Source organism: Perna viridis, chromosome 7 (assembly GCF_037379345.1).
Source record: "Perna viridis isolate PV_CMFRI_1.1 ecotype Kerala chromosome 7, ASM3737934v1, whole genome shotgun sequence".
NCBI classification, from domain to species: domain Eukaryota; kingdom Metazoa; phylum Mollusca; class Bivalvia; order Mytilida; family Mytilidae; genus Perna; species Perna viridis.
In genome coordinates, this window is record NC_142451.1 from 42,733,025 (window position 1) to 42,745,279 (window position 12,255).

The 12,255-nt window shown below is 31.9% G+C and overlaps 1 protein-coding gene across 1 annotated transcript; it reads right to left on the reverse strand.

Annotated features, from left to right (window-relative positions):
* Positions 1–6,784: 6,784 nt before the first annotated feature.
* LOC148612793 (uncharacterized) lies at positions 6,785–9,059 on the reverse strand. The gene is made up of 2 exons (XM_088590554.1): positions 8,830–9,059; positions 6,785–7,340 (listed from the first exon to the last, which is right to left on the reverse strand). The coding sequence occupies exon 2, from the start codon at positions 7,303–7,305 to the stop codon at positions 6,952–6,954; it is 354 nt and encodes a 117-aa protein (XP_088446680.1). The 5' UTR covers positions 7,306–7,340; positions 8,830–9,059; the 3' UTR covers positions 6,785–6,951.
* Positions 9,060–12,255: the final 3,196 nt, after the last annotated feature.

The window sequence follows — 12,255 nt, forward strand, 5'->3', positions numbered from 1 at the left end:
TTGATGAAAGCTTGCAAATCGTTATTAATGGGGATCTGAATGAAGACCTTTTAACTGCGTCGCCAAATTCTAGACGGATTAGAATCGTAAACAATTTTAACTTGACTAACCTTGTCACAGAGCCAATAAGAAATAACGCGTAAATGAGATGACCGAAAGATTCACTAACAAGTACATTGAATTGGCAAAACGATACATTCCTAATAAAACAATTATGATATGACAAAAAAATAAACCCGGGTGTAACTCTCAGATACGTAAAGAAATGTGGGAACGTGATCGATTACATAAACGATCAAGAAATAACACAACATTATATCAAAGATATAAAATACAAAGAAACAAGGTAAATAATATGGTTAATCATGCTAAAGAGCAATTCTATGTAAATGCAAATGAATTGCTTGATACTGAAAATCAAAATCCCAAATCGTATTGGAAATTAGTCAAGATGCTAACGAACAAAGGAAATTTAACGTCAAATATCCCACCTTTACTTAACTTTGAAACAAACCGAATTCCATGTGACGACAAAATATAGCGAATTTACTGAATAATTTCTTCTGTTCTATAATTAGCCTGAATATAGCTGTAATATTGTTGCTCGGGCGTTAAACCCCAACAATCAACCAATCAATTTCTTCTATAACTGATATTGCGAATTCTGAACCTGATTCTCCGAATACTGACATTCGAACGGATCAAAATCTTGATATTAATCTTCTAACTTATGAAGAAGTTAAAGATATTCTGGAAACATTAGAAATCGGCAAGGCAGTGGGATGTGATTATATTAGTCTCCATATGCTTAAATTTACAACAAATACTGTATGTAAAAACTTATGTACCACTTTTAATAGTTCACTGCAAAAATCTGCTTATCCAACCACCTGGAAGCCGGCCAATATTATTGCGTTACATAAAAGAGAAGATAATTCAAATCCTTCTAATTATAGACCCACCTCAAATCTTAGTTGTGTTGGGAAAGTGTTCGAAAGAGTTAATTTTTAAACATATTCATAATCATTTATATGACAATCGACTGATTTATAAATACCAATCTTGATTCTGTCCAGCTCATTCTACTGCTCATCAGCTTTTAGAGACTTTTCCTAAAATAAGTTTAGCTCTAGAAAACCGAGAAATGGTGTGCACAGTTTTTTTTCTGTGACATTTCCAAGGCATTTGATAAAGTATGGCATCGAGGTTTACTTAAAAAACTTCAAGCTTATGGCATTTCAGAAAACTTGTATAAATGGTTAGAAACTTATATCACAAATCGAAGATGAAGGGTAATAATAAAAAATGTCGTTTATGATGAAGGTATTATGAAGTATCAAAGAGGGAGTACCACAAGGGTCTGTGTTGGGATTCTTTTTATTCTTAATATACATAAAGGATTTATTTGACGATACCGAAAGTCTGTCAAGGTTTCTTTGCTGATGATACCTCTCTTTTTGTTCTTCATCTGATTACCAAACCTTAGAAAACAAATTAAACAGGGATCTTAACTGTATTTTAGACTGATCTAAAACTGCTTTGTTGATAAGAACCCTACAAAAACAGGGAGTATACTATTTAGTATAAGAACTAATGTAAACAAACACGAAGTGAAATTTGATAATATAAATATAAACTATGTAGTTAATCACCGACATTTTAACGTTTTTCTGTCTAGTAATTGTAAATTGAATCAATTATATGCAGTGTAAACAGAAAACTGTCATTACTTCGTAAGTTTAAATTTACGTTAAATAGGAACAATCTTGAAAAGATATATTTTTCTTATATAAGACCAGTTTAAGAATATGGGTGTGAACTTTGGGATGGTTGTGGCCAAAATTGATAAATCAAAATTGGAACAAGCTCAAATTAAGGCCGCCAGGATAGTCACTGAATTGCCTAAATTTTGTAGTATTGAATTATTGTATTTTGAAACTGGCTAGGAATCTTTGCAAGAGAGATGTAAAAATATAAATCTTAACTTTCTATACAAAATTCGTAAGGGAGAGTCTCCTGCCTACTTATAAGACTGTTTTCAATATTTTGATCAAGTTGAAAATAATTACAACTTGAGAAATCAAAATGAATATAGAATACTGAATTCAAGGTTACAACTCTATTCATACTTATTTTCCTTCTACCATTAACTTGTGGAATGGATTGGATTAAAAGGTGCGTAACTCCTCTTCAGTTCATATTTTCAAAAGAAAAATCAATACCACCGGAATATTATGATATTGGATATAGATTCTTGGATGTTGTTCATACGCACGTAAGACAAAGGTGTGGTTATCTTAATGCAGATCTTTTTCGGGTTAATTTTATCACTGATCCAAAATGCTCATGCGGATTGGTAGTTGAGGATTCTATTCACTATTTTTTTTAAATGTCCGGTCTATAATTGCTTCAGACTTAACTGAAAAGATAGTTTGTCTTTTCTTGGTGAGATGAAATTTATCTTTTATTTGGTGACGATAACCTTTGAAAAGGATACAATGAACATTTTGTTTTATTCTGTACAATATTTATTAAGTAAACTAGGCGTTTTCAATGAACGATTACATTTTATTGTTTTAACTATATTCATGTTTATTCTATATGATCGTTATTTATATATAGGCGCATATGTAGATTATATTTGCATATATATTATTTGTGCTTTTTTTTTGTTTCGTTAATAATCATACGCTGTGTAGTTATTATTGTTGTTGCATGCAATTCATTTATGCAGTTACTTATTCCTATATGGGAGAGGACGTTTATAAATTGATTTTTTTGTCCAATCCCTTTGCTCTTTATGCAATAAAATATGTCAGTTCAATAAATTACGCAATTAAACACTCTTAAAAATCAGTTCAAAAGGGCTGAGTCCCTTGTTACAATAGAAATACAGAAACTGAATACACGTTACACAAATGAACAAACAAAGGACTACTAGCAGTTAACTGACGTATCAGCTCTCAGGCTAAATAAGGCATCAGGACCAGACCTGATTAGCCATAGGATGTTAAAAATGTGCCCAGAATTTATTGCTAAGACCCTAGAATTAATATTCAATAAATACTTACAGGAGGGTATATTTCCCTCGCAGTGGAAACTTTCAAACGTGATTCCAATTTTCAAGAAAGGTGATACGTCATTACTCTCCAATTTCAGACCCATTTCTCTTATAAGCTGTGTTGGGAAAGCAATGGAAATGGTTGTTTATAACTTCATTTACAACCACCTTCATTCAAACAATTTACAATACGAGTTTCAATCGGGATTTCTACCAGAACGATCCACAGTTCATCAGTTAATTGAAATGTATACACTCTAAGGCTAGAAACTTTACAATTCGAAGCTGCTACAATAATAACTGGCTTACCGATATTCACCAAATTGGAGCAAGTATATCGAGAAATTGGATGGGAAAAACAAGAAGATCGAAGAAAACGTAAAAAAGTAAATTTATTTCATAAAATATATAATAAAATGGCTCCGGATTATGTACAAGATCTAATGCTACCGAAGATTCAATATACTACAGTATATCCGCTTCGGAATGGTGAAGATATCATTGTTCCCTTTTGTAGGCTGTCGGTGACTCGTGAATCTTTTTTCCATCAACAATAGTTGAATGCAATAAACTAGATAGAACATTAAGGGAGATTAAGGCACTCAAACAATTTAAATCGTGTTTTCTGAACACCAGTGATAAACTGTTCCCAAACTTTTTTGCTACAGCCCAAGAAATTTAAATGTATTGATAACTCAACTTCGTAATTCTTCATTCTTTTTAAACTTTGAGTTGTATAGAGTAAATATTATACAAAGTCCATCGTGCCATTGTGATCATACGTACGCGACTGCTCATCATTACTTTTTTGTATGCCCTCTTTATAGCAATGCAAGCACCAAACTAATGAGAGACTTACAGTGGGTTCTTGAATTTTGTAATATAGACCTACACTTACTTGTTGGTCTTGCAGAAAATCTATCAGAAAAACAATATCAGGTTGTGATGGACTGTTTATATTCCTTCATTAAATGCACGAAAAGATTCCTTATTGCTTGAGCTGAATTAGTACATTTCACATCACATCACATCACATCACATCTCACCACATCACCTAATGTTATATTTTTACTGTCTCGTCTTAACTTTGTAAAACATAAATAACACCATTGAATTTGTATGCTTATACTTTATTGTAATTATTATCATTTCAGGAGAAGACTTCATAAGTATGTTATTTTACTTGTGTCTGATCCATTTTGTTTATTACAAATAATATATGTTTTAACTTAACCAGCTCCAGAGCAGTTTTAACCTTCAAAAAGTTATGTCCTCATCGTGTGTAGTATCAATCCCAATTCGTCCAATGCGTGGTTGAGAACGTTAACCCCGGTACATAACAGATACAACCCGTGTCATGCCAAAAACTGCTTTTAAATATAGTGTATTAGTTTCAATGTAAAGACCCTTTTCTTTTTTTTTTATTGTCAAAACCGTCTAAACTGAATTCCTTTTTGACTAAATTGGTTCGGTTTAGACAGGTGTTCGTTTTACTAAGGTTCAAAATACATCTGATATTGATTTTAGGACGTATAAAAGTGTCTAGTTTAGACAGGGTTTTTTTATTATTAAGGAATTGGTTTAGACTGGTTTCACTATAAAATTAACTGACATCCTCTCCTTCACATTCCGTATCTATTGCTATTTAAGGTCACTATGGCAAATAACAAGAATTTATTTGTTTCGGCTGGAATATGATAGGTGTTACCTGTAAGAGGACGAAGTTGAATACATTGATATTTTCCTAAAATGCCCTTTACAGTTTTACATGAACCAGATTTTTTTTTCCTTCGCGGTTTAAGTGAGATATGAACACATAAACATTTTGTGATTGTTATGATACGAAACCAGATCTTTACTCGGTATAACAGGTGTACATCTTGTCAGACTGACATCGGGCCTAGTGCTTTTAATGTCAAAGGCAAAATTCGTATTGGTTAACTGTATGATGACTTTGTCTTTTTTGTTTTAATCAGAAGTTGTTTTCTATTTATCAATACAGAAGATATATGTGCCTTAGTGGATATACTCTGTAAACTCAGGTTAAGTGATTCTATAGGAAAATATTTATTAAGTTGTATAAAATTCAATATTGCAGCGTACAATTATTTCATGTGTCCAAATGTCAAAATCATATCTGTAATATTTTTTTATCAAAAAGTTGACGTTTTTGTCATTTCCTGTACGGTTTTGAAAATTTTCAGTATAAATAATCCTTTCAAATTTGCTCAGATTTAATGCATGAGAATAATGAACGGTGTGTTTTATTTACCTTTAGTTGCCTGTTTATCGAGTTTTTCTGAAGTTTTTTTCTTTCTGAAAGCAGACTTGATTTTGAATCTGAACTATTCTACCATCTTGATTTCTATAAGCTTTAATCGATTTTTCCCATATAACCAAGCACAGATGGTTCCGCAACTCGTATACAAGCTATAATTATTTTTTTTATCTCCATTAGATCAGTGTGTAGTTATTTTTTTAAACACCGTTCTTATATTGAAATCGTGCTTCTTGTTTATGTCTTCAAAATATTCTGACTTAAGTCCTGTTCAGTAATTACGGGCAAGTATAACTCTATCATGAAAACCTTTACAAAATTGCTTGAGCTTTGTATCACAGTGGGTGGGTTGTTTTGGCAGGTGTAACATTTGGCGATTTTGAGGTAAAAAAAAAAGTATGCTTAATATTTTATTGATTCTAATTCATGGCGGATGCTTAGTGCTCTGAGTAAATATTTCGCGAGTATTGTTTGGCGTTTTTCATAATTAGAACCCTGCTATACCCTGCTAAAATTACCTGCTATACGGTACCTCAAGGGCATTTTCACGTTAAATTCAGTTAATTCAATTAAAAAAATATGGAAAAGTTGTGTGTCAGTATGATTTAAAAGCATAATCAAGTGTTTGAGAGTGACATAAAGTGCGGCTAATTGTGAAGTTCAAGAAATGTTCTATCTTTGCGTTGCTTTATTAACATGTTATTGCTACAAAGGGATTCATCTAAAATCGACACTATGAGAAACTAAGCAAACACCTACTAACATAACTTTACTTCGCGTTTGTTTTAAGAAAAGTCGACTCAAGAATTAAAAAAATTCAGACAAAGAAATAAATGAAATCAGAGATATATATCTTAAGTGGAAGAACTTTCCATAAAAGGGTAGAGATACGATGTTTGAATCCATTTGTAATCATTGAAATTTAAAATGGTCTTTTGTATAAGAGATTTGAATCAGAAGGGAATTCAAATAGTTTGTCTGCAAGTGGTAACGCCATTGTTAGTAAGAAGTATGATATTTTGATGTCTCGATAGCAGATTGTCTGCCCATTTGAGTTTGAGAACAGTATTTAAAATACTTGCTAAGACTTCGCCTTGGTAAATATAAAGCAGCTTTGGAGTTTTGCAGCAAAATGAAACTTCCTACTTAGAACATACAACGCAATCTTGACACTAATTCAAATCATTTATCATGTGTATGGCAGTTGACATACACAGGAAACATGTGAAAGAAATAAATATATTCTGGTTCTATAAAAAGAGTAAAAGTGAAAAGCACAAGCAGAGCTGACCTAAAGAACCACATCAAGAATATACAAAAGGTACCCACTGTAATGATATTTGATTGCTCAAAAAGAATTTATGGACATTTCCACTGAATAAAACAGTCAGATGAGTAAGGAGAGAACTTATATCTAAAGAGAATGACACCATCAAGAACATTGAAAAAAGTGAATCTTATGTATAAGCAGTCCTTTTCACAAAAAATCGTAAGTGTAAAATTAGTCGTAAGTTATGATGCCATAATAGAGTTAAGTATTGTTTCTATCTCAACATTGCAAAAAGTGCTTTCAAATTTAGTTTTATTTCAACTGATATTACTTCCTCACTTTTCATTTGACTTTCACAAGTGACAAAAAGCAGCAAGTTCCTCCATATACATTGAAGTTTCCATCAATGTCGACCCAAATACTGTCATTAACTTCAAGGTGTTCTGCAACGACAGCAGTGCCACTATACCACCAGTTATAACCTGAGTGTTCTCCAATATCAACGTGTGCTATTGTTTGGTTATTTTTTCGTATAAAAAATTCAGCATCATTCCCATTATCGTTAGCCATTATCGACACAAGGTAGATACCACTTCTTTCACAAGTAAATCTCCCATTGGATCTAAAATTTGTCACATTAGTTATGCCGATCTGTTGACCGATGTTGTTGAAAACTACTCCATTCCCCTTCGGCATGATTCCTCGTCGGGTAAAATAAGCTGTGAGCACAACTATCAAAGAAAGAAATGATTTCAATTTCAATTTATGATTTCAATTTATTTGGAAAATTTCAGTTTGACGGAATAGTCACAAAATTATTCAAATTTATTTTAAATATGGTCACCTTTGTAAACATGGTCTGGCCACGAATATTACAATTATGCATTACCCATCTTTACTGCTATATGCTAATTCATCTGCAATTCGACATTTTTCAATAGCTGTTACTGCCTGATATTTTCGATTTCTGGCTACAGTCGTCATACAAAAAATTATCGGTAACTTCCAATGTCAACATTCCGTTAAATTGACTATGAAATCACCGATAAACAAACAGTATAACGTCATTTTTAAACGCTTTGATATCACCCTAACGGGCTCTTTATAATCTACAAATCTATAATTATTCTATATTCAAAAGTCGGTTCTTTCTCCTCAAAACTACTTGATCATTGAAAAAAGCAACCGTTTAAGTTAGATACGACATGAAAAATGGGAATCAAGTAGTCCTTAATGATTCCCTGAGGTATGGGATATATTTTTCTTTTATATTAAACTTTTGGTTCTTATGCTGATAATGAGGGGTAACCCCTTGTAACACGTGTTCATCATACCGAAATGTGCAATATTTATATGACTGGTATTTAGTAACCATCAGGATGATGCCTCAGCTAGTGGACTATTGGTCCCCTAGGGTATAAACTAACCAAGTAGTCAGACCACGAACTATGTATAATTTAATTTTTTGGGATTTTTCCGGAGCATAATATTCAAATCCCCTTATTCCTTGCATAAAACATGGGGCTATAGTTATGTTACTCCATGGACAAACTCTGGAGTAACTTATCAGTGCTTGATTACGCTTCTTATCTCGATTATTTTTGTTTTTAGTGCTTCTTGCTTACAGTTTATTAAATTTAATTCTAATGCTGTTGATGAGAGGTTACACCTTGCCTTAGAACACGTGTACAGCGCACATTTGTTTTATATGGTTGGTAGTTTTTAATTTTGCTTGTGGAAATTGCCAAAAATTAGGGAAAGGAGATTAAAGGAAAGGTTTATACATTTGCCCTGTTAAAGTTTTAAAAATGCTGTGAATATTGTATATGTGTATCTGACTCCTAACAAGATTAATATGTATTTAAAAGACAAATTACATGCATTTAACTTGAAGGAAATAAAATAAAATTAAGTAAGTCTTTTTTAAATCCTAATTTTAAAAGTTTAGGTATAAAAATAGCATTAAACCCATCCAAAGAAATTAGTTGGTTGCTGCCTTATTTCAAAATATTGCTCAAATATTACCAAACTTGAGTCGTGTATTGTTTCCATATTAGTTTCTCGTTAGAGCTTTATTTATAGTGTATGTTTTGTATTTTTTAACCTGTCGATAAATATTTAATGTCCAACATCAGATGAAAATGTTTTCGTTAAGTTTGATATCTGATTATGCATATCCCTAGCCCAGATTACAAATCGGAATTTGAAATATCAACTTACCTTGTTCAGAGTTGGCACTCGTCCGTTTTTGTAGTTGTGTGTTATTTTGCTCACACTCTTTTCTTAACTGAATGATTATGTTGGATAAAGCAATGAAGTCCTGCTGACGAGCGTGCTCTTTAAATGCAAGAGTTTGTGTTCGGATTGCCAGTGCATACACAGTCTTGTTCAGAGTTTGGAATTCTTGAAAAGGTTGTATGGCATCTAGTGTTTTTAATTCTGAAAACTCCGTTTCTAATGTTTTGCTGGAGCCATCGACTCCTGGAGGATACTGTAGTTCTGTTTCAAAATTTCATAGTTCTGTGCTAACGCGTCAAATTTCTTTTCCAGTGAAGAATAGTTCTGTTGAAATTCCAACTGATTTTGCTTTGTCTCATTAAGTTCTATTCCTATCAGTTTCCTATTAAGTTCTTCAAACTTTTTTTGTAGTTGAGAGGTTAAGACGTCATGGCTTAATTTCAACATTCCCTGTTTAATGTTTTCGGATTCTTGGATGAGAAGGCTCTTTTCGTCTAAAAATGCTGATACTGTTAGAAAATGCCCATTCGAAAACGACTGGTTTCCAGAGTTCTGTGGTGCATTCAATAGAAATCCATTGGTTGGAGCGTAATCAGTAATGAAAATGAGAAAAGCTAATAACATATTGCTTGCCGGCCAAATACAGGATCGTGTGTCAATAATACCAAATTTTATTTTACGAAATTTGTATATATTGATTCTTTTTTTCACGAATACGTAAACATGTAAAATTTTGAAGTCGTCTTCCTTGTTTTTGGGTTTGCATTAGTACAGTTCAAAGTTTAAACATATTGATTCAAATTGCAAATAATCTCTTCTGAGAGGGACTTGAGATCATGAACGATTGAGTCATGTGTAGGGTGTTTCTGGACTTGTTTTTGTCATATTTTACTACATGACATGAAATAATTACATTGATCGAGTAATTTATCTTGTTCAAAGGCTTAATAAGATTTGAGTTAATATACTTTAATCCCTAATGATAAGGTGTATAAATCTTTAACTTGTAATCCATCAGGAGAAATACCAATATTATGACGTAGGACAAATAAAGATATAAAGGAAGTAAAACAAAATATTTTTTATATATTTTAGGAACTTCTCTGGAAACCATACTCTTACGTTTGCGGGAAAAAGTAACGATACGAAAAGATATGCGATAATAAGCGAAATCAGCTGGTGATATTCAAATATGAAACCGCCTGATGTTAAAACGAATCGTTGTTTTATTCACTCAAGTGGTTGTCATCATTTCATCTTAGACTTATCATATCACTGGCCTATCATCATTGTGTTTTGCTTAATTGCAGTACAACCACAAAAAACCGTCTAGATTTGATACGTTACTTTTCTCATATATTTCTTTTTTATCATTATACTTTATTTCATATATTCAATACATTCCTGGCATCAGCAAAACAAGTCAAAATTCAACAATAAATTATGATTATGACAAATATTGATAAATTGCTTTTATCAAATCAATAAGGTAACATACTAGTTTATAAGGACAAGGTTGGTTTATCAAATACTGTATCATGCATAAGTTTCTACCAAATACCACTAGACATTTAGAAATAACTTTTAGGAGTATTTTATCGTTACATGAAACACAAATCAGACCTATCAAAGACATATACGAAGATAAAATATAGTTATGTCCGATTACGTTAGGTTGAACATTGGAGTATGAACACATCCATATTCACAATACGTGAAAGGGAGGTCACTATCTCATTTTTGCATTCTGACGAGTTTTCTGAAAGGATTCATGTTGTATAAAAATTATTTTTGACACAAACAGAGCTTAAAAGTTTTTTTTCAAAATTTCAACGGTAGTATATTACTATTTTGAAGTGTGCTTTGCATAAATTTTGTTAATTTTTGTTCATTAAGATGTGCTTTTTATCAGCAAATGTAGTTTACCGTTTATCCGTTTTGACTGAACACCTCCATGGGTACTATATATTTTTAAAAAAAATCGATATCACGTTGATTACAAAACCGGAAATAGGTAAAAACCACAGCTCTACCAGACGAGTTTGCTACTTCTTGGTATTATTGATACCATCGAACCCATGGGTTGTACGTCTATGTTTACACTATATGTTGACTCACATCATGTGTGTATCATTTTGTTACAAATATTCTATCGGTAAAATAGTTAGCGGTAAGAACAACTGTAAATGAAAGAGCTTTTATCTAATATTGATTCATTTTTACAACAATAATTAACATTAGAAAGATGAGTAACATATTATGCAAGACTCATATAAATGTTATACTTTTATTGATACTATTTTTTGTATATTTTGCTTTTGTTGAATTCATAAGTTTTAGGGGAATCAGACCAAAACCTTGGCCGAATACTTGTGAAACACATAGGCTTTCAAAAGATTCATTTATTTCTCACAAAGAAGGACTAAATTAACTTTATCAACATCAATAAAATATCTATATTATGATATAGTCACATAAATCATATATTTTATGACCCCAATAATATCATTTGATAGAATCATTGCATTTCTTAACATTTATTTCGACGCCGACGCAATTGCCATAATGTTATGCAACGGGCGAACGAGCAGTAATTTGAGGAGCATTTAAAATTTAAGTTTTCATCATGTTCATATTATGCCATTATTGTTCTCTGTTTCTAGTTTTTGTCAATACGGTATCGTAGTATAGTGTTTACAGTGACAGACGGTTTTTATCTGTTCCTGTTATAAACGAAATTTGACAAATTGAGAAAAAATCAAACACTTTTTTTGAAATCATTGAAAGGAATTTCGTATTAAAACATTAACTTCTCTTATCATTCTGAAATTCATGATTAAGATTTTGATATTGAAAATTAATTATGTAGATGTGATTTATATTGATGAAAATCAATTTTGGAATTAAATTTCATAGCTTGGAGGTTGGAATTAGGATATATATTGCACAAATACAAATATGTTTTGATCAGTATTTTAATTCGTTCAAAATTGCATAAATTTATTAAAGAATCCATGTATCCATATACGTCTCCAATTGTTTCATATAAAATATACGTAAAGGATCGTTCGTTTCTCGTATCCATATTGCCACTATGTTGATTGTACTGTTTTCAGTTTTCTATGTTGATTAAGTCTATTGTATCAAGTTCTGAGTCCGAAGATGATGACAAGCTCAAATCTTGTCAGCTTATGGTGATCTAATGTGATTGAGGTGTCGAATATAGATTTTATAATTGCCTTCATCTCAGCTGTAATAACTAGATCATTTTGTTGTTCGTGTTGCTCCTCCTTTTTCTAGTCTATCTGCTCTCTCTACGTTGCTATAGTGGGATGTGATCTTTTTGTTGTTTAGAGCGTGTATTGGCAAAGTACAGACGAGGCATCAACAAGAAAAAAAACTTGTACT